The sequence below is a fragment of the Parasteatoda tepidariorum genome, chromosome 7, assembly GCF_982258835.1.
Source record: "Parasteatoda tepidariorum strain Cologne lab strain chromosome 7, Ptep-v5.0, whole genome shotgun sequence".
NCBI classification, from domain to species: Eukaryota; Metazoa; Arthropoda; class Arachnida; order Araneae; family Theridiidae; genus Parasteatoda; species Parasteatoda tepidariorum.
The window spans coordinates 36,351,249-36,375,823 of NC_141761.1; the positions used below are offsets into that span (position 1 = coordinate 36,351,249).

A 24,575-nucleotide genomic window follows, 5' to 3' on the forward strand; every position below is an offset into this window, starting at 1 on the left:
TAAACAGTTTCTGCTTTCTATAAATATTGTAAAGCTACCACTTTAAAAATGTTGAAATTTACGTTTGAACTCTGAAAAACAATTAATTTTTTTTTTAATATTTTAGAGCGAATAGCAAAATGTCGTGATTTAATTTTTAAATGTGTGTTTTGTTTTTCATTGTTTGTTTTGTTTGTGTTTCTCTTTTCTATATTTTATCTTCACTTCATATATTTTAATATTCAATTATTTTAAAAATAATGTCATGCATTTGCGTAAATTTATCTATAAGCAACCATTTGATGCTTTGACTTTCCGAAACTTTTTTTTGCCATTTCTGGTATCAATACTGACCTACAGGAATATTCTTATAGAACAAAACCAATTAAATACTACTGCAGCAGTCCTTCTAAATTTAATAATTTTGAATTACTTATTCCTATTTTTTTTATATCTTTTCTATTCTCTAGAACAGGGATCGCCAAACTTTTTTGATCATCGACCCCTATATAATTTTTCGAAATCTACATCGACCCCCACAAAAGTAATTTTCAGATAATTAAAATAAAACTCTATTAGATACTGTGTTTGTACATTTATTTTATGATTTTAAACATTTATTAAAGTAATAATACATTGTGTAACAATAGTTTTATGAAAAATATATTAATATTGAAATTTAAATACCTTATTATTAAATAATAAGTAACTATGCATAAGTAGATATAATAAGTAAAGTAACTAAAGATTTACTGCTTCTTGATCAATGAGATGGGTGTGCCTGGTGTTTTTTTGCAAGGTTCGCTATATTGGGTTCAAAATTGGTCAATTTTAATTTTCATCAAAATTTGTCAATTTTGTAATTTTTGTAAAAAAATACAAAGTGTGCTATAGTTTTGTCGCGGGCTGTACTAATCCATATTATTAATGCTTACCTTCTTTTTTGTGCATTGATAATTGAAATTGATATCTAAACTAAATGAATGGTTTTATCGATACAATAACTAATTATCCAAAACTATAAAAGTTTTAATAATGACACTGCAAACATTCAACACAGTTTGCAAAGATAGCTGAAACTGCGTATGATATTTGCATTTGTAACGTCAATGCTCGTCACACGTGACATTTGGACAAGAGCACATATACATATGACTTATAAACTGTGCTGAGGTCGTGCCACTGCGCGGTGGTACGCAAATACTTGTTTCACCCCAATAAATATACGTTTATTAATTTATATTTTATAAAGAAACTGATGCTGAGTCAATTATAAAAAAAATTCACAAATTTTACATACTTAATTAGGTATGTGTGATTTGCGTATTGAGAACTGTTTTTTTTCCGACCCACAATCGAACCTTCCGATTCGGATCGACCCCCATTCGCCCCCCTGTCTCAGATCGACCCCCGCTTTTGTTAAACAGACCCCTGGGGGTCTATATAGACCACTTTGGCGACCTCTGCTCTATATCACTAACTTGGGTTTCGCCTGTTTCACATTTCAATTCAGTCTCTCGATTTCTACTAGATTAATTACATAATTTTTTTTCTTCTCTGATGATCTTTTCTTCGAATACCATGACATGTAAAAATAACAGACGAGCATAAAACTGATTTTTCAATACAACAACACAGCCCGCTCAAAAACTGAACATGATAAAAACATCTTTACTCCAAACACGTCCCGCAGTGGACTGATCGTTGACACGGTTCCCAGCAGATCACCGAAGTCAAGCATCACTGGCTACGATCAGTGTGCGGGTGGGTGACCACTTGGATCAGTCTGCGTAGGGACCGAGGGTGTGCGGTATTGGTCCTCGTTGAATTGTGCTACCGTAAAGTGCTCGACTTGGCGCGCAGGTCGTCGGGCTACCGAAGAGGGGGTGCCATCCCCTCCGCAGAGGATCAAAATTGTGATGGCATGTCTTCGGATCACCCTCCGGGATGTTTCCCAGACCGTCGCCAATAGCCCATTGTGCAGTTCTAGTGCGACGTAAACTAACAACAACTAAAAGAAAAAAAAACTCCGCCCTTCTTGGATGCAGCAATTAGTTAGTTTAAGATATATATATATATATATATATATATATATATATATATATATATATATTTCAATTTTGTTCTACCTCTATCTTTTTCCAGTACTCATTAAATAAAGTGTACCGTATTGCTATCTTTTTCAGGATGTGACAGTGGCTTTGGTAATTCTCTAGCTCAGCGCCTGGATGATTTAGGTCTGCAAGTCTTCGCTGGATGTCTCCTACCAGACGGGAAAGGGGCTGGTACCCTCAAGAAATCAGCTTCTTCAAGACTCCATATCGTCCCTCTGGATGTCACGAACGATGAAAGTATCGAAAAAGCAGTGAAATATGTCACTGAAAAGCTTAAAGACAACAGTAAGTATCACAGTTACAGAATGCATGTAAAAGTTTTTTGCCGATGCCTTGACTTTACACGAGTTACGTTACGCTAATGTAAGGGATTACTAAATATCGAATTCGTTCCATATCCTAATGTGCTTTTGAAAAAAATGTTTTGGAAGTGATACTATTTGGACCTCGTAGTTGAAATCAAGTAGTTACAAAAGTAAAAGTATTGCAGGGTGCTCAAAATATCTCAAATTTTTACACGCCCTTGCTTGTGTGTTAATCTGCCTGTTCGAAATAAACTTTTACCCGGCCAAAATTTTTTTTTAAATTCATGTTATTAAAACATATGGATGTAACTATTATTGTAATGTGTTGATAAAAATGACATTAACGATATTAAGTCTGCACTGAAGTTTAATTTTAAATACAAATCAGAAGCATTTAGTATTTTTATCAAAGAAGTATTATTTTATAATTTTATAACCGTCGTTGAACAGCAGACCCAATTTTATGGGTTTACGACTACTAATGTTCAACTCCGTAGCCTTGTAATTTTGAACCCAATCCAGAAGTCAATGGAACTCCTGGATCGAGTATTGGAAGAAATTTGCCATTGTGGAGGACTTTTTGGTGGAACTAACCCGCATTATCGTTACATGGAGAGGAAGACCACGAGAACCTCCCACGGTTAGCCTGACGGCAAGGGGACTCTAACCCATGATTCGTCTACCACTGAGGGTATTTCACGTCAACACTGTGGTCGGTGCAAGTCGGATGCGGAATTCGTTGGATTCGAACCCGGTTCGTCTCATTGGAAGGCGAAAGCTCTATCTCCTGAGAAAGCATTACTCAAAGAAGCATTATTCGAAGCATTTATTAAAAGCATTATGTTATTAAATTGAAAATTTAAAGAAATTTATTAGGGCATAATTGTCCTCATTTACCAGAAAGAAAAATGAAACCTGCAGAAGGAAAATAGGAATAATAAGTTGGAACGAATTTTAAACAAACTTCAAACTCTAATTTTTGTATTAATTATTTTTATTCTCAGCTGTCAATGTAAACCTTTTTGGCAATTAAAAATTAAGCGTGGCTAAGGGAATAAAAGAAATAAGTTAACTTTTTTTTATAATTTCTAAGTTAAAAAATATTTGAATTAGATCTTATCAAATATAATCATTTTTCTTTCTTTTCCTTCGGCACGGTTTATCTACATCTCAGTGATTTTTGTCGTGACTTAAGGAGGCACTTAATTAGTATTTTTGATTACATATTTACATGCACGGGCATCTGAGGGTAAAAATTACATGCGCGATTGAACATTTAATAGAAGATTTAAATAATCCTAGTACGTGAAAACCCGATGTTCAAATTAAAAATAATTCAGCATATTCGTTTTTCCCCCTGCACTATACATATTGATGACCATAACATATCTTTCAATTCATAGTTTCTCTTTCATTAGAAAGCCATTTAGTACCTTTTCACATTATTCTTTAATTGTGTGGAATCAGCTTATTTTATTTAATTATAAATATTAATATATTCATACATTAATAATCATATTTATTTTATCCTTGTTCCAGAATTATGGGCAGTTGTAAACAATGCAGGCCTGAATGATGGTGGAGAATTGTTCTGGACTAACAATGAAACCATTAAGCGAGTTATTGATGTTAACACTTTTGGTGTTATCAAAGTCACTAAAGCGTTTCTTCCTCTTCTAGTGAAGTTTAAAGGACGAGTTGTAACAGTTGCTAGTGCCGCAGGTAACACTCATAAGTTCAATTTAAAAAATATATATTTGTAATAATACGTCTTTAAAGGCTAGATAATTAATGAGACTTAGGCTACTTCACTCAAATAGGCATTTTATTAAGTTATATTAAGTAGTAAAAACATTGTTCGTGGGAGTTTTGCCTCGATTACATTGGTGGTTTCCCTAGCTGGAATGTTGGGAATTGGCAGAGATTTATCTAGCTACGAAAAATATGAAAAAACCACGAATTTTCGGTGCTCTTGATATTTAAAGGGGGGGGGGGTTCTGTAAAGGGAGGTGGTTGCAAGGATATTCTTATCTTAATGAAACGTTCTTATATTCTTATCTTAACGAATTTTGATTCGCTAAAAGGATGGCGCCATTCTGGCCCTGGGAAGTTTTTGGGACTATCTTAATGCGTACTTTATCTACGAATTATTGCCCATTAACTTCAGAAAATAATCTTTTATCTGGTTTCTTGACTTTTTATGGCTCTTTGAGAGAGACCGACTTCTACATCTTAAAGTTGATAGGAAACATCTGTTTTAAGCTCATCATTTAATATAGAAAGACTCGTATGAGGCATTCTATATTACATATATATATCAGAAATATGGTGCGCAATGTTGTTTGCAGTTTTTCCGAAAAGTGGGCCAACTGAACTTTCTATTTTTTACATATAGTTCAGTTATAAAAAAAAATATCAATTTAATAATGAAAAATTTGTGTATTTCTTAATTAAAAAAATAGAAAGTACGCCACAAATTTACTTGTTTTTTGTGAAAACGAGTCAGCAATTTACATCTACATATACGTTGTGATCAAGTGAAATTTATTACAACTTTTCAACTTCTGTATGGTTCTAGTTAATATACACTGGTGTGCAAAACTTAAGCAACAAGTGCGTTTTTTGTCATAACTCTACAAGAAATCATCCGATTGACATGAAATTTGAATATGATGTACTTTATTTTATACTTAAACGATGGTAAAAGAATAATGGCGTTGAAATGAATATAAAGCTTAAAGTAGGGTATGGAACAAAAAAAGGCTTTATTTGACATGTTACATATGATTGACTGAAGAAGCGTAAGTACAACTGGCAGATGTTCCCTAGTATGGGATATGCCCTCTCCTTACGGTAATTATTGCTTGGCATCGTCTCTCCATGCTAAGCACCAGATTATCCAGGAGTTCTTGGGGTAAACGTCTCCATTCATCCTTTAACGCATCTTTCAGCTGATGGGTGTTACCAGGAGGATACTGTCGTGTCGCAAGACGTCTCCCTAATGCATCCCACACATACTCTATGAGATTTAGATCTGGAGAGTAAGCTGGCCAATCCATTCGTGTGATATCTTCGCTTTCCAGTAGCTCTTGAACATTAGCAGTACGGTGTGGCAGGGCATTGTCATCCCTAAAAATGAAGTCTGGCCCATTGGCCCCTCGGAACAGACGCACATGGGGTAGGATTACCTCATTGCAGTAGCGGTCTCCAGTTACAGAACCTCGGTCGAAGATCTGAAGCTCAGTCCGCCCGTTCAACATAATGCCACCCCAGACGACAACTCCAGGACCACCGTAACGATCTCTTTCCGCGATGTTATTGGGATGAAATCGAGCTCCAACCTCTCTCCAGATCAACTGACGTTGAGAATCGCTTGTAGACCTAAAACAACTCTCATCTGTGAAGAGGACGCGACTCCATTGATGAGGCTTCCAGGTTTCGTGTTCTCTGCACCACTCTAAACGGTGCCGCCGATGGCTAACTTTTAAAGGTATGCAGCGTTCAGGACGTCTAGCAAATAATCCACCTTTGTGGAGGCGTCTGGCCACTGTAAATCTTGATACTTGTCGTCCTGTGGCTGTGCACAGTTGCTGAGATATGGTGCTCGCTGACTGAAAACGGTTTCTTTTCGCCTGGAGGACAATGTAACGGTCATCTCTTGGTGTTGATTTCCTTGGACGGCCACCAACCTTCCGAACAGCTGTACCAGTAGTTTTAAAGGCATTCCAAGCACGAGAAACAACACTTTTGTTGATCCCGAACTCTTCGGTGACACTGGTCACACTACGCCCCTCCTCAAGCTTCCCTATCATTCTTCCTCGAGTAAAGTCATCTAAATGATTTCTTGCAGGCATGTTTCTCAAAACAAGTCACTTGCACTTGCAGCGAATGTCTTTAACTATGGTGCTCTTCATCCTTTTATCACAGCTCTGACCTGCGCGCGCCGACCCACAAGGTTTACGTACACTTACATCACCTACGACGTTTTATTTCTAAAATTTGCATACAAATAATCTTTCTACTGAATTACGTGCATATTATACTGCAATTTCATGGCTATCTTATACTTTGTAGGGGAGCTGTGACCGAAAAACCACTTGTTGCTTAAGTTTTGCACACCAGTGTAGTTAATGATCTAAATCAGGCTTATCAAACGAATAATAACCGGTGATTAGTCATTTGTTGCCAACATGAACTCTGATAAAAGTAAATTTATATTTTACACTCGTTTCTCATTATACTTATTATTTTTAAAATTGTTTAAAAATGCCTTAATCAAAATTATGCAGTGTAAACTGGAAGTAAAATAGATTCAGGAAAATATATTAAGAACTGGAATTGTCTATTTAATTTAAAAGGAGTATAAACAAAGCGCTTATGACACCTAAAAGTTTCAAAAAAATAATTTATAACTAAAATTTGGATGGAATGATGTTGAATTTAGCCTCTTCTTGCCTTCCAAAAATAACAATAAGCTACAAGCTTTTCCCTTATTATTCGTCGCGCAGTAACTTAATCATTTGTTATCTAGTTTGACTTGTCTGATCTAAAATTTTCATTAAATTCTTTTTTTTTTGTTGTTGATGTGTATTTTATTTTAAGAATAATACATTTTCTTTTTTATTAAAGGTCGGTACACTTATCCTGGTTTAGTTCCTTATTGCATGAGTAAACAAGCAACAGTCAGTTTTTGCGATGGTTTACGATTAGAAATGTACAGATTCGGTATTAAGGTGGTAACAGTAGAACCATGGATGTACAAGTGAGTGATTTTTTTAATACATATATGGTTGCAGCTATTAATTTCCGAAACTGATCTAACAAACAATTCCTGAAAATGTTATGTCAACTCCTTTATGTGTTTCGAAATATCCTCCACCTGTCTAACAACTCCTGAAAATGTTATTATAACTCCTTTATGTGTTTCGAAATAACCTCCACCTGTCTAACAACTCCTAAAAATGTTAAGTCAACTCCTTTATGTGTTTCGAAATATCCTCCACCTGTCTAACAACTCCTGAAAATGTTATTATAACTCCTTTATGTGTTTCGAAATAACCTCCACCTGTCTAACAACTCCTAAAAATGTTAAGTCAACTCCTTTATGTGTTTCGAAATAACCTCCACCTGTCTACCTTAATGTCCTACTGTAAGGCTAAAAAAGTTTCAGAAACAACTTTCCTTTCAAGGTGTCCCCTTTAAGACTGCTTTTCTATTATGATATCGGAGTTTTTAGTTTTCTTAAGTCTTGGATATTCTTAAACCTATCAGATTTTTGAATTGGAGAAAAAAGAAAAAGTTTGCAAGAAATTGTGCAAAGAGTGGTGAATGGTTCATTTTCTCAACCACCCTGTTAGCACACTTTACAGAGTCTACCTGCAACGTAATTTTCCTAAATTTAAATTTGTCTGACAGCCTTTAACAGTTAAGTGAAGACTGATCATTTCAAAAACTAGGCTTAATCTCACAAGTATATAGCAGCAAAATTTGCATCTACAAATAAGAGAGATAAAAATTATGTTGTAAAAAATTAATGTTGCACAGTATGTAACCAAATAACCATAGTTTAAAAATTCTTATTTAAAAAAATAAAAGATATTCTTGTTATTTAAATTTTCTCTTCATTTTCCAAAATTCCAGTTATCTAGAAAAAGTTACTTAGAATTATAGAAACTTATAAATTTTCCTCCTCTCTAATATTCGCTAACAAATAAGTATTTGAAAAAGTTTAGGAATTAAAAAAGAAAATCTGTTTCTTCTCCGCAATTTTTGAACATTTTAAAAAAATAATCTGCAGAAGCAGCTATGATAGTCTGCAGAGCGTGCTGCAGGTCTACCTAGGTAACCAGCGTAACCATGACTATTTGATTAAGAATGTTGAAGACATTAGGAAAACCAGAGTTAAAGAAAAGAAATTTCGATAGAGCATTTGAAATTTCTTTCAGGAACTTTTCAGCTGAGTGCTGCATTAGGACTGGTGATGGAGATTAGTTTGATACATTAAATCTGTATGTAATTCACATAATAATTTTATGAGCTATTAGATTAATCCTCGAAATTAATAGCCGCACTTTTTTATTTTACTTCTATTACATAAGGTGTTAATAATTTACCTGCGAGAAGGTACCTAAAAAATACTTTCAGGTCCCTGATAATATTAAGCGAATAAATATCAATTAGACATCATACTTGAAATTGACTATTTTTAAATATGAATGTTTATACTGAAATACAAATATTTACATAGTTTCCGCTTAATAGCATAGTTGTTAATGTTATCAATCTCTTATTGTTATCAAAATCATTCGGTCCCGATTTTTTCTATTCATTTGCTTATTAAAATTATAATTTTCTGTTCATCATTTAATACTCCTTTTAGGCCCATTGTTTTCAATATTGGCCCCATTTCCTATAAATTAGCTAAGCATCTTGTTTCAATTTTGTCCCCACTGTCTAGTATGAATTTATTTACTGTCAGAAACTTGCATGAGCTTCAACTTAGAACCAAGTCAGAAACTTGATTGTTAATGAGCTTCATACGTTCAAACCTAATGATAACAAAATGGTTTCTTTTGATGTAAAATCTTTATTTACTAACGTTCCTTTTACTGGTGCCCTTAATAACTTTGAGACAGATTACAAGAATTCCCCTTTGGTCAAGTTTGAATTGACGAATTAGTAAATCCTACACTTAACTGTTTAGAATCGTCTACCTTAATTTCCAATGGTAAATTTTATCGACTCTCAATCTCTTCTTTAGTGACCTGTATATGTACTTCGTAGTGAATTAGTAGTAACTAGGATTACAAATATGATCTTAACAGTATCCCACCGTTTCCCAACATTTGGAAATCCATTTTAATTTAATCTATTGCCCTTGGAGTTCCTGCTTAATACCCTCACACAGGGCTCGAAAAACCTTAGGAATTTTACCCGTCCCCGAGGACGGCTTGTCCAACAATGTACCCGTCCTCCTTTGAAACTAACCTGTAGCTTCTAAATAAATAAAAATATAATTTTCTCTTATTTATTACAAACATTTATATAAATTGCACAATGAATTAGTAGTAACTAGGATTACAAATATTAGGATTACATTATACAGTATTAAAAGAAATACTAGGTTACTAATAGTAACCTAGTATTTCTTTTATGAAATAATTTATTTCTTTTATGAAATAATTTATTTCTTTTATGAAATAATTTATTTCTTTTATGAAATAGTTTATTTCTTTTATGAAATAATTTGAATGACAAAGGTCAAGACGAAAGGTTTGTCTCTTTACTTCTCTTCGTTAATTTGACGTTTAGACACCGAGGAAGGTTCTTGTCAATTCAACTGAAGCTATCAAATGCAATTAATGTGTCTTAATTTGTGTTTTATTCACTTTTTTTTGCTTTAGTCTTCATAATATTTGAAATAATACATAATAGGTAGAATACAAATAGTAGACACAAAGGGTAATACCTGTATTGCCCTTTCTTTTGTTGTTACACGTTGTTGCTTCATTACATTGCGTAGTGTTCAAATTGTATTTTACTTTACATTATTCTATGCCTTTGAATTAAAATTGAAAGTTGATGGCCTAAAATAGGTGAATATTTTGGAAGAAAATGAAGTTTTTCACCTGAAAAATAGAGCCAAAATTAAAAATAAAGAAAAATACGAAGGAATTATTATTTTTTTAACTTTGACTTTATTTTTTCAAATGTCAAGAGGCACATTATTCTCCCCTTTAAATTAATTTCAGAACAAAGTAAAGTTTCCTATTTTGAGAATAGCTTCAAAGCTGAGAAAAAATAGCTTTTTTTTCTTCTCTAAAATTACCAATTTTCTTTAACTTGGTCTTAGCGTAGCGAATGTCTAAATATCAGAAGGGGCAAGGCACATTATTCACTCACTGTAATTAGAGGAATATAAAGTTTTCTGTTAGCAAAAAAAAAAGCTTTAAAATTGAAAAAAAAAAATCTAAAATTACCAATTTTATTTGACTTTATTTTGCGAGTGCCTAAATTTCAGGAACGGGAGACACATAGTTTGTCCTCTCACTTAAACTTTAGAGGGGTCGGTTGTCCTCTCAGCCCTCCCGGTTGACACGCTATTGTCGTATGCTGGAACACGGTTTGAATCTCCATCCAGGGCGTATTGTCAATACGTATAGTCCTATCAAATGGTCGTGAACGATTCCGGCCCTAACATTTAGCACGAAACGTTGCGGGGACGAATGTGGGCGTATTGTGTACGGGCTTTGAATCGCTCACATATCGCTGCTTCAACAGTAAAACGACATATCTGCGGGCATTACACGTTTGCAGTTGTGTCGTTTTAGTTTTGAACCAGCGATATGATAGTTGTGGATATTCGAACGACCCTCGCTTGTGAATGTGCGTTCGTCAGTGAGCAACATATGTGCATAAAAATCTGTTTGTTGGAGAAACCACGTGGTTAATTTGACACGTGCCTGCTAATCCGATGGTTTCATGCCTTGAACACTCTGCGCATGGTCGGGATGCATTCCTTCTTCTCGCAGCTCTCACCACACCATATTACGGGGAACGTAAACGACTTGGGACAGTGCCTGCATGCCAAATTCAAGCCTGTTGCTGGTACGATGCACAATGCCGCCCGTTACAGATGACGTTCTAACACTCCTGTTATGTCCAGTATCACGCATGAAACTTGAAACGAAACCCCATTCGCAAAGCTGTTGGTAGAATCGTTTAAGTGTCCTCGCATCTGGGACAGGGACGCGTCTTGTCGGTGCAATCATTGTCGTCTGCAGCTGTGTACATGTAATGCATCTCGGCCTTTTCCTGATTTGAGTACGCACCCATCTCATCGTTGATCTACGGAGCAAATGAAGATAATTGCTGTGAACAGAATTTTTATGGCGGTCGCTGGGAGGTACCTTTTAGCGCGTCACGACTTGCTTTCGGATTATGGATTGTATGGTGATTTGTGCTTGTCTAGTTGTGTTCTATTACACCCGAGGGTATACATCATGGGACACATGTAGCATGACGGAGTGCATGAGTGTAGAAAAATCACAAGACATTTGCAACAAATTTCTAGATTGCCGATATCGCATTTTACCTTTGCCAGAACGTTACACGACGGAAGTCTATTTACACCACTGCCAGAACGATGCGTACTATTACTGGCTGTTCATCGAAGACAGTATTTCCTGTGATGCTGGGAACACCAGATCTGAAAAAATTTGGAATGGAGTTGAATACTTTGAATGGACGAAAGCTGATTTAATCTAACTATCGATTCTGATCCATCTATATATATATATATATGACCTTTACAACCTTATGGATTGCAACCTTTGAACTATTTTCCTTGAATGGATAAAAGGAATACTAATTTTAGAATTTTGAATCTGCTCGCGTTCGACGAATAGTATGACGCTACTCATGCAAGCCTTTTAATGATGTTATTTTGTTGATATAATTACATTTTTATAATCTCGTTTTCGTGTTTGAAAGGGAGAACTTGCAATCGCAATTTCGACAACTTTCCGATTGCTAAAGCACTTATAGCTTGATAATAATAACCTAGCTTGATAATAATAATAATGCACGTTTTATACGTTTTCGTGATGCTACAAGGAGAATTTATCGCTTTATTATTGCCTCAGATAATTTATCGTCAATCAAAATTTTAACTTCTTTCCGACAATTATAATTAGTGCATCCACCTGTTAGCTTTTTTATTCTGTACACAGCTCGAAGTGCAGGTTTAAGGAAATGTACACAACTCAAAATGCGTATTTAAGAAAATGGACACGACTCAAAATGCGCGTTTATGAAAATTCACACAGCGCAAAATGCGTGTTTATGAAAACGGAGAGAGCAAAAAATAAGTCTTTTCAGTGTCCTACCCGAATGTAACAACTAAACAAGAAATTTAATGTTTTTTTTTTTAAAACTTTTTTACACACTGAGCATAATTATTTCTGGTCCCTGTTCTGTACTTCGGGGTTTCTAGGTACATTCCAAATGAAACTTTTCAGGCATCTGTTCGTATTCGGTACACTAAACTATAAAATTATTTTAAAAAGTTCGTACCATGTCGATTTAATATGACTATTTTAGATATAAGATAGGATCAACGACAACCTTGTCTATTTTTTTATAAATCATTTTAAGCTGTGTCCAATACAAGATCATGTCCAATGCAAATAATTGTAATGACCAAAATACCATTTTATAATCAAATAAAATTTATCATCGTAGGAAATTTCTGCTACTTACGGAATAACTTGCAGATAAAATTATATCAGAAGCTCCGTATTTGAATCGTAGTTACAACTGTTACCTAAATAGAGCAAGCCAAACACAGTGCCATTTTATCGTCAATCGAAGTTTTGACTGGTTTCCAACTCGAACTAACCTAAGCAAAATTGAAAAACTGAAAGTAATAAAATAGAATAAAAACTGTGTTTTTTTGACTAAAAAGGAGTAAATAGATTTTTTTTTTCAGACCTAAAACGCGAGGCACACCATGTAATTTATAATTTTTTATTATTGTTTCTTTACTTATCTAATAAAAGCTTATGTAAGCTGAGCAAGATATATTTAAACTTAAATAAAAATTTAATAACCAAAATTTATTTTTAATCTTTCTAGTAAGTAATAATTGTTTCAAGATATTAATTTTTCATTATGAAAGAGCATTTCGTTCTTTAACCTCGCTTTTGGATGCATTTGCAGTAACTATTATTACCTGTGGCATAAATCGACTGGATTTCCTCAATCTCTTTTTTATACTTTACTTTTACCTTGTTATGATATCTAATAACTTTCCTTCTCTTTTGGAATGAAAAGTTTTTTCCTCCTTTATATTTGTAAAAAAGAGGACGTCAGCAGTCATAAATCATGAAAAAATTATATGCTTTAATTCTTCCTTAAATTAATAAAAAAGACTTCGATTGTTTTTTTCTTCTTTTTTTTGGGGGGGGGGGTAGGATATCAAAAGTTTTTTTTTATTTAATTTGTATAATAATCTTTTGGGACCCAAATTTTTAATAATAGCATAAAATGTGAATTTTACCTAAAAATATATTACTTGGAAGAAAGTAAACTCATAAATACAATAGAATATTTTTTGAATTAATCAAACTTTCAGTTATTTTTTTTTATTACTAAATAACAAATGATAAATTGTAATTGTTTGTGTATTGCGGAATACAATAGTGTGAGGAGCACTAAAAAAAAGTTGAAACGAAAACAGAACACATTAAGTAAAAAAATATCTATCGATATTTTTTACTTCATATGTTCTATTTTCGCTTAAATTTTTTTATTTTTTATTTAGTGCTCCTCACATTATTGTATTGATATATTTTACTTTGGTTATATTGATACAATATTAAAAATCATTAATGTTTACGGATATAATCGTATGAGCTGATAAAGAAATTATATATTTTCATTATTTTGTTTTCCGGCTTTTTTTTTAATAGTTTTTTTAAAAAATATTTTACTTTTCTTCTCTTTTCATTAATCTTTATTATTTCCCATTTTTCTCTCGATATTTTTAACTTACTTTGGGAGTTCTATATACTTGCAGCTTATCTTCGTTCATGAGGTTTTGAAGTTCTGGAATTCCATTTGTATTTGTCAGTTCCCAAAATTCTTTTACTCACTTATTGCAATCTTCTAAATTTCTAACATTGCGTCTAAGGGTAATTATGTTGGACGAAATAATTTCTATTTCATTTATGGACAAAGAAGGTAGTTTCTTAGGCGAAAAAACTGACATACTTTAGTACAAAATCATTCTATGCTTAAAATAACAAGTATATAGAGTAGAATGGAACAACGATGTGTCAAAGAAAGCGTTGCCGTGGAATTCAATCAGCTCGTCCAAAATCTATCTTCGCATTCTGTAGTTGTAGAGGTTGGTTACACACGGGCGCCTTGTCTCGGGAGGAAACGCGCGGTCTATTTTTGATTAAGAATAGCAAAATCTGAGACGTTTTCCCTCCCACAAATATCGCTTGTGCGAGAGATAAACGTTCTTTCAAAACACATATTTAACTTGCAAAAGATAAACGTTCTTTCAAAACACCAATTTAACTTTTGCAAAAGATAAACGTTCTTTCAAAACACACATTTAACTTTTGCAAAAGATAAACGTTCTTTCAAAACACGCATTTAACTTTTGCAAAAGATAAACGTTTTTTCAAAACACACATTTAACTTTTGCAAAAGATAAACGTTCTTTCAAAACACCAATTTAACTTTTGCAAAAGATAAACATTCTTTCAAAACATGCATTTAACTTTTGCAAAAGATAAACGTTCTTTCAAAACACACATTTAACTTTTGCGAGAGATAAGCGTTCTTTCAAAGCACAAAGTCACTTAGTGTGTTATTCTCCAAAAAATGTACGCATGTATACGGTCTCTAGGCCTCTTGTAAGCAAGCCATGAAGAATTCTTAAATTTCCATGCATTAGTTTTCTCAAATTAATGATAAATATGATTGCGCGCATAAATTTTGGTGTATTCTTCTTTCTTTCTTTTTTTAAAAATATATATTATAATCACTAGTATTGTAAAAAATAGAGGTGCTTTATAGTAATGCGTTAAAAGAGCTGTACGTTATAAAAGCGAATAAATAATTTGTACACGAGTGTAACTTTGTACCGTTCGCATAAATAAGATGTATATCTGAGTATGTAACCAGAGAGTTTCAGGCACAAAATTATTTCAGGAAAGATACGAAATTCAAGGTAAAGGTAGATGATGACTAGATGAATTTCACTTAAAATCCGATTTTCGATTTTTTTTTTCATTAAAAAATTTTATTTTTTATTTTTTCGTAATTTTTGCGATATTTCAACTCATTAGTTCCTGTCATGCTCAAACTGAAGGCGTTCTGAATTTTTATTTTCGCCACTTACCAATTTAATTAAGGTGTTGTTATGCTTGGGGGGGGGGGAAGAAAAAGTGCGATATCACTTCGGTTAAAATAAAAATATTTAAAATCAGTTGATTGAATGCTATTATATTATTTATTTTATACTTTTTTTCTTTAAAATAAGTACACATCTAATAAATATTATTGTTATGCTCACAAAAGAAAAAAAAGTGTCGTGTAGAAAATAAAATTTGTAATAGGATCAATAATATGAGTTTTGTTTCTGAGCTGCTAGCATGTGTTTGCATAATATAGTGTCACATGTGACAAGGAGGGTAGGGGGTATGGGAAAGTGTGACACTTGGAACAAAGGGGAGGAGGGTAGTCAAAAATATTGAAAAATAAAAGAAGAAGAAGCGTAATATCAATTAAGGACGGCTCCACTTCGGTTACAGTCAGCTAAATTTTCAATCTAGAACTTAGCAAAATTAATTGACGCATTAAAATTGTTAGGATAAATTTTTTTCTTCCTTTTTCTTTTTAATATAACCGATGATTATTAAGATTTCATTTTTAATCTTCTAAAACGTGTATCGCCTGTTAAAAACTTACGACGGTGCCTCCTAAAATTTGCGCTTTTGCAGTGAGCTAATAAAAAAAAAATGCTGTTAGAAAAACATAAATCAAAAACTGTGCAAAAGGATACAGTTTTTTAATATCTTTTGAAGTTTTGTGACTGATAGCAAATTCAAGTTTCAACCATTTCCTCACCGCTCCTAGTAGAATTTATCGTCAATTCCGACCACTTTCTGACAAAATGATTTTTTTCCCGACCTCAACAAGCGAACTTATTCGCCACTTTCCGTCTAGCTAGTGTTTAAAATTGAATTAAAGCTCCGTGTAGTGGATATGATGATTATACAAGTTTCAATCATTTCCGAACAACTATAAACAAAATTTATCTGGGACATAAAATGTATCGTAATCTAAATTTTTACCACTTACCAACTAGCTGGAGTGTTCAAATCTCAACTGCATACTGCCTATAAAAGTTAAAAGTGTTTCCTAAGTGGTGATATCAGATTTTATCGATAATCAAAATTTTAATCAATTTCTGACCTAAATAATCTACGCAATACAGAACTATAGAAGAAAATAGTAAAACCACAGAAATTCTTCCCTAACTGATGTGCACTACAGTTTTCTTTCTATATAGGTTTGGCAAGAATAAAATGATTTTCTCCTTTTTAAGTCTTCTTGAAAAATAAAAATTTTTTTTTTAAAAATTAATTTTACTTGCTCTGTTATTTGCTTTTTTGGGTAAAAAGAAATTTAAGAAGTCATTTGAGTCCTTCTTAAAATAGGTACTGTCCCCTTTCTTTTTTATTTACTGCTAACTATAATATACAAGTTCAGTCATATACTATGTGTACAAGGATATAAAAGTCCAGTCACATAATGTGACCACCACTTACTTCCGACATCAACGTGAACTAACCAAGCACAGAAGGCAGGTGGACGTACATTGCAGTGGAGCGTGAAAGGTATCTAAAGAAATCGGAAAATATTACAATCGTTGACGTAATGCGGAAACAGAGTGATTTATCCGACGTCCAAAAGCGATTGATTATTGGATTTCGGGTCAATGGTGAATGGTGGATTCATTTCCAAAACGGCTAACTTTGTAAACTATTCACGTGCCGCTGTGGTAAAAGCATACCGGGCATTACAAATGGCACTATCCAAAATCAGTGACGTGGCAAATGTGGTGCACCACAGATCAACCGTAGATGACAGAGGTGAACGATTGCTACAGAAATGCGATTGGGCGAGTAGACCTGCATGATTAACTGACCTTCCAGATGAACCAAGGGGCAACGAACAGTGTGTCCTGAACGATAGTTCAACGAATTTTGTGCTTGTGAGCAACGCAGCAGACACCTGGTTAATGCACGTATGCTGACCAGCAACGAAGGTTTGAATTTGCACGTTATTACCGCAATTTTACGTTCATTGAGTGGCGACAAGTGGCTTTTTCCGATGAATCATGATTTATGCTCCATCGGACTGATGGCTGTTGGAGTAGACGGTATGATACGTCTGAAAGCAAACTTCCTGCAATAGTCTGAAATAAAGGAATCTGCACCCTGTTCCAAATTCGAACAGGGAGTCTTATGGTCTTGGGATTATTTTTGTGGCATTCTATGGGCGCATCCATCATTGTGGAAGACACAAGAGATAAACACAAACACTCCTCTGTCATTGCGGACCATGTCCACCCCTACATGTGAATTATTTTCTCACCTGCCATCTATCAGTAAAATAATGCGACGTGTCATACAGCCCACAGTGAATGTGAGTGAGTAGAAGAGGCCCAGTATGTGTTTACCGTACTTCCCCGGCCAACACACTCCCCGGACTTCAACCCAATCAAGAATCTGTGCAACCACCTCGATCGAGTTATTTTTGCCATGAATCCTCAATTCCGTTACCTAGTGCAGCTGGCCACGGTACTGTAGTCAGCATAACTACCTGCATATACCAGTTAACATATTCAAGAACCTAATTGACTCTTTTTCAGAACATCTCGCAGCGGTTTGCTCTGCGAAAGGATGTTGTTCTCGCTTTTGGCAGGTGGTCACATTAATGTGATTGGACTGTGGGTTTGGATTTTTGTTGTCATTCTATGCTAAATACTTCTTACATGCTAGGGAACGAAGAGTGTTTATAACACTGCTATTTTTGGAACTCGATTTTGTCCTACCATTCAAAAAGATACTGAGATAGAGTGTAATTGCATGAACATAGAACGTATTTTTTTTCTGTTACATTGATGTATAATATTTACCCTCAAAATTTATATAAATTGGGGTTTAACTTCTTGAATGCAATGCCTTGAAACAAGCTAGTTTTATTTACCTTTTTTTATATTAACTTTTGTGTAGCTAAATTACAGTAGAGCATGTATAGTAAAGCATGAAATCTGTATGATCAAAGTTTCTATTATTTGCTCAAAATTAGCTCTAATTCTTCCTTTGCCAGATTTCGAATTTCTCAATTCTTTGTGCAGATTTCAGCTCCATAAATTATGTCTGTTTTATATTAAGTGAACTAGTTTAATAATTTAAGTTTGTATTTTTAAAAAATTATACATTAAAAATGTTTTAAATGACTCTGCAGGAAGAAAATTGACACTTTAAACTTCGTTTAAAATTCAAAAGTATAGATAAATTGAATTGAAATTGCTCTGTCAAAATGGTCATTAAACAAATTTTTCAATACTAATTAAAACTGATTTTCCAGACTTCCCCCAAACATTTAACACAGCAAAGCCTAACAGCACTTCTGAAACGTTTGTTTAACAGATACAAAAAGGGAAACAGGAACTAAGTCACCTTAAAATCGGGTAGACATCTTATTTTCATAACTCCATTCAGAAATCAGTACACATCTTTTACCTAGCCATTAAAATAAAATAAAAAATTAGCAGAGAGCACAAAGCTCAACTTGAAATTCTTGTTTAAAGTCAAGGAACGAAGACTAATAAACTCTAGTAGTAATGTTACTCAGGTTGTCATGGAATCAATATTTTAAAACCATGGCCGAATAAGGGCTAAAAGAGCCGTTATAAGCCACTATTTTGCATTGACGGCCCAATATAGAATTGACCGAATCACCCGATATTTTTTCAGCCATTTTTCAACCTAGATGTTGTTGACGTATGCCCGTTTAGGCAGAGGGGGTGCGATTGTTCTTGTTTTCCAGTGGCGCCATCTATGGCAAAGCATTCGACTTCTGCCACACCATGCGTCACACCCGTTTATAGGGCGAACCCATTCATACATCCATTCATTCATACACAGATCGTAATTTTGACCTGAATCAGAGAACGATCGATCTCCAATCCAGTACCCCCAGAGGTTTTGATTTGTTATGAGAACATAGAGGACTTTTGCGACTCGACAGATTTATCGCGCATCAGTCACCATTTACTACACGAGGAGTCTTCGGCCGGCGGGGTTCGAACCCACGAACTCTCGGACATGGACCCAGCGCCCTACCGACCGGGCTATTCCGGCGCTTCAACCTAGATATAACCTGCATTTAATAATATGAGCTTATCTACGTTCATTTTGGACTAATATAGACTTGACAATCTTGTTGAGCCATACTGTACCTAAGATAAAATGTTGTTAGAGACGTGGTACGTTTTAAGTTTTTTTCTGTAATTATTATTTCACGTTTTTTAAACGGTTTCAGTAAATACTTCAGCTTAAATTAAACGGTAAAAAAGAAGTTTTATTTGCAACTGTACTTTTTTAGCGGAATAATTAGGCCTATTCACGAAGGATACGAATTTGGGATCTGATGAATCTCTGATGCGTTTTGTGACAACATTAACGTCGATGTACTCTATCGTAGCTTAAAGTTATGCTGATGTGTTGAACTCGTCATGAGTGCGTGGTTATTATAAGTCAATAAAAATAAACTTGTATTTCATCAAAGGAAGAACGCTTTATATTTTTTTTTATAATCATGCATTCTTCCGTTTCTGTTTCAGAACCCCCATAACGGATGAGCGTTCTATTCTGGCTTATAATTGCAAAACTTGGGAAGAAACTCCTCAGGAAATAAAGGATATTTATCCCGATAACTATATACAACAGCATACTAAAGCAGTGGACAAGACCGTAAACTTATCTATTTGTGACAAACCTGAACAGGTTGTGGATTGCCTGGAAGAGGGTGTTATGGCTTTTGATCCGAAGTATTCTTACAATCCTGGAACACTTTATTCTAGATTTTCTTTCTGGATTTATAGTCGTTTACCGAGACCTTTAGCCGATTTTCTTATAATTCGTGAAATAGCTGGAGAAGAAATGCTTTAAAATTTAAGAAGTGTTTTTTGAGAAAAGAAAAAACTTCTAGGAAATTGCTTTGTCCTACCCTTTTCTATTTGTGTGATTCTAGTGATTTCTAGTTATGTGATTTTTTAAGTGGGCATAATATTGGGTCGATTTGGTGCAGCCTATGACGTTTACTACCAGAGAATTGCTTTTTTGACACTAAACAAAGTGATAATCGTGCATTGGCATTATAAAATGTCTAAAAATTTGTGTGATGTTTTTTTCTATTTTTGTTGATTTGCCAGCCAATGCACTAGTTGAAATAATACACTAGAGTCCGGCTTTTATAATAACACTGATCAACAAAAGTTTACTTTTTAACAAGCCTATCCCATCTGCGTTTTCCAATTGTTTTTTTTTTTTTTTAAATCTTATTTTACTAAAGTATATCCAAACAATTTTATATAACTATCCAGATATGTTCTCATCATGTCCTTCAATGCTTACGAATTAATGTTTTTGAATTAATGTTTTGAACTGCCCTGCGCTGAAGTATTTATTGTAATTCATGTAATTCTTTTCAATTTTATCTTTGTGCCAAGTTTACGTATTATTACAATTCAGATGTATTATGTGCTCAATTTTCATCTATTCTTATAGTTATTGAAATAAATGCTTTTTACTACTTTATTGAGCCCAATTTCTTCGGCTTTTGTTTACCTAAAATAAAACATACTAAATAATAATTAAAAAATTATATTGTTTTTTCATGAAATTATTTTTAGATACACGATTTGCTTAAAAAAGTTCTGGAGATATAGCGAAATACGCAAAAACTAAAATTAACGTTAAGTGATCCAAACTTTCCACAGTTCTTCTGCCATGTACTATTGGGACCATATATTTTACAGATCTCGGTTTTATAGATTTGAGCGTAACAAATCCGTCAAAAACAAAGGTATATTTAATCAGCGCAAGTTTGTTTTTATGTCTGATTTCCCAACGTAAAATATCGTCTGCACCAATTAATTAGCATAATTAAAATTAGACTCTCGAAACCCGATCATTAGATCAAAAGTTATTCAGAGTGTTCACTTCTTTTTGCACACTACAATGTCTACGATTTTTCATTTAGTAATCCTAACAATCGAATTCAATTAAATATGCAATCTATACAGTGTGATAAATGTTATAATTTATTTACACTGCTGAATGCAATTTAATTTAAATAATTTGAAATTACGGTTACATTGACTCGTGTTACTATCGCGTAACATAATTACTTGTAATCGTTTGGTTATGATTACTGATAATCATGATTACTGACAATCGTTCATTTTGATTACGTGTAGTCGCAATTGCCTTTAATAAGAAATTATGATTATTGGCTCTCGAGATCACTATGTAATTATCTATCTCGTGATCACTATGTAATTATGATCTGTAATTGATTGCAATTGTAACCGATTACTGTAATTGGCACTTAACTCTGGGTCTTTGAATAATTCGACAACTCCGAACGGAGGAATCGCCTTTAGAGTTGCGGATAGAGTTGAAGTTACACTTACGGTTGCTCTTATTTTTCTCTGGTGTGATAGTCATTAGACTCTCTATTTATTAAAACTGGATCTTAGTGCATCGAAATCCGATGATTAAATTAAAAGTTATTCAGAGTGTTCACTTCTTTCTGCACGCTGCAAAATTTTTCCTTAAAACATTCATTAATTTTCTTTAAAATTTTCATTTAGTAATCCTAACAATCTAATTCAATGACATATGCAATCTATACAGTGTGATAAATGTAATAATTCATTTACATTCCTGAATGCAGTTTAATTAAAATCATTTGAAATTACGGTTACATTGATTCGTGCTGTAATCGTATAATATAATTACTTGTAATAGTTTGATTATGATTACTGATTATCATGATTACTGACTAGCGTTCATTTTGATTACATGTAGTCGCGATTGCCTTTAATAAGAAATTATGATTAATGGTTCTCGTGATCACTATGTAATTATCTATCTTATGACCACTATGTAATTATCATGATTACTATGTAATTATGATCTGTAATTGATTGATATTGTAACCGATTACTGTAATTGGCACTTAACTCTGGGTCATTGGTTCGTGCTGTAATCGTATAATATAATTACTTGTAATAGTTTGATTATGATTACTGATTATCATGATTACTGACAAGCGTTCATTTTGATTATATGTATTCGCGACAGCTTGTAATCAGAAATTATGATTATTGGTTTTCGTGATCACTAATCATGATTACAAATAGTTGATTACTATGTAATTATAATTTGTAATTGATTGCAATTGTAACCGATTACTGTAATCGGCACCTAACTCTGAGTAGTATATCAAGAAATTGATCATTGTTAATTTATTCTTGACAACAGAATAAGAAATAAAAACTAAAAATAATAAATATAGTCTTCAGTCGAAAAATTTCTGAATTATGATTAAATGTTTATTAACTATTCTGGGAGATTTCATCTAATTATTCATTTACTTATTATTCATTATTCTGAATGAACGATGCCTATCTTTGGTTAATATGACAGAGAACAATAAGCTAAAGTTCAAAAAAATCAAAATTTTACTTTATAAACAAATTTTTATGGATTTAATTTTTACTAGTGCCGACGAATTATTTTATAATATAAACGTGACTCCGTACTTTAGTAAAAATGATATAATTATAAAATTATTATGAAAACCAATATACAAAAATTCAAAATAAAAATGTTAGTTCCAATTACAAGCAAAAGCATCTTAATTTAATATCTCTAATATTTTTATATGAATCCAAAATGTACAATATTGTTATAAAATTATTAAAATAGCCAATAATTTTAAAAAAAATTATAACTGCTATGCAATATTATTATAGCTATGATTTTACATTTTTAAAACCATTTCTATTGCGCTATAACACATTTACAAATATCATATCAATGAAAAAAAATAACAATTTTAATTTTACAAATATACTTTCTAATTTCGAATACTATTAGTTTAGAAAAACATTTACATACATCATATCATTCAAAATGAACGATATTCGCATTAGAGAAACATTTTGAATTTGAGTTATTTAAAACATTTTTTTTCCAGACATTATTTCATTTAAAATATAAAACCATCTTTATATAGTAAAAATATTTTCTTATTTTGAGTTTGATTAAATTTACAGATATTATATCATTCAAATATTCATATTTTAAAAATACTTTCTTATTTTGAATTTGGAGAAAAAAATCATGTTGAAAATGTGCAAACATTTTCTTAGTTCATCAAATTTATAAAACATTCTTTTATGAACCCAAGTCACAGCTCCATCATCAAATGGAAGAGTTCAGTGTTCCGTAACTTCTCGTATGAAAACTTGATAATTTAATTATATAAAACACCTGGTTTGAATTAGCAAATACAGTATTGTTTAAAATTCCATTAACTTTTGCATTTTCCGTTGATTTCCCACTTTTTCTATTTTCCGTAATTGATACTGGAGGTTCCGCTGACGGTCACGTATGTTTGCTGCGTATTTTGACCATTTGGGCCTCCGACACTTGACGTTCGTTTTGTGACAATTTGACCTTCTTGATTTCTATAGGTCACGCTACTACTTGCAAAACTTTGATATTGTTGTGGCTTACTGTCCACTAACACAAAAACAACTATTAAACAAAAGATAATGCGTACGAATGCGGCCATGTCAAACTTATCAAAACTTCGAACTTTAGAACTTGTTTCAAGGAATAACTTTTAAAATCTATTACGAATCTCTCCTACTTATATATCAACATTATTATTTTTAACTGTTGACTGTAATATTGTTTGTTGCTTTATTCGAATTTTGTTGTCACGAAAGTTGTAGATTGATTTATTTTGTATTACAAACGATATTATTCCAACTTAAATTATACTATTTGAAAAAACGCTATTTTTTCCTCCCATCAGTTGTTCAAATATTTTTGTAAAAAAGATGTCACGTGTTATTCTGTTGGGAAAGATATCCATATTTTTTCCCCGTTAGAAATTAATTCTTTGTTAAGCACTTTTCATAACTGGATTGAATATTAAATATTTCCTGGTGGTTGAAAAACAGTTCCTCTTATGATTGTTATAAAATAAATTGCAATGCAATCACGGTTTAACGTTGAATTTTTTATTTATTTTTTATTTTAAATTGTGTGAAAATAATGCAATGTCAAACTAGTGCGGTGTTAAAATTAGATACAAAATTTTAGTTGTCAAAACTTTCAATTTGTGAATAATTTTAAAATTGGAATGATTCAAAATTATTGACGTTTGCTTTAAACATGATACTGGCGTAATGCCGGTGCAATTGAAAAATCAACGTAAGTGAAGAAAAATTAAAAATTGATATTTTTATATATTTGGCATCTTTGTATTGTGAGCAACATATTTA

The 24,575-nt window shown here is 32.9% G+C and overlaps 1 protein-coding gene across 2 annotated transcripts in view; it reads left to right on the forward strand.

Moving 5' to 3' along the window:
• LOC107440015 (short-chain dehydrogenase/reductase family 9C member 7) overlaps positions 1-24,575 on the forward strand; it is a 43,257-nt gene that overhangs the window by 10,872 nt on the left and 7,810 nt on the right. The window contains exons 2-5 of one of the 2 annotated variants that reach the window (XM_016052786.4): positions 2,166-2,378; positions 3,938-4,120; positions 7,028-7,160; positions 19,833-20,806. In XM_016052786.4, coding sequence (XP_015908272.3) covers positions 2,166-2,378; positions 3,938-4,120; positions 7,028-7,160; positions 19,833-20,160 — 857 coding nt within the window. In that variant the 3' untranslated portion in view covers positions 20,161-20,806. Of the gene's footprint in view, positions 1-2,165; positions 2,379-3,937; positions 4,121-7,027; positions 7,161-19,832; positions 20,807-24,575 lie in introns of those variants that run through there. The other variant, XM_016052785.4, reaches the window with a different exon arrangement.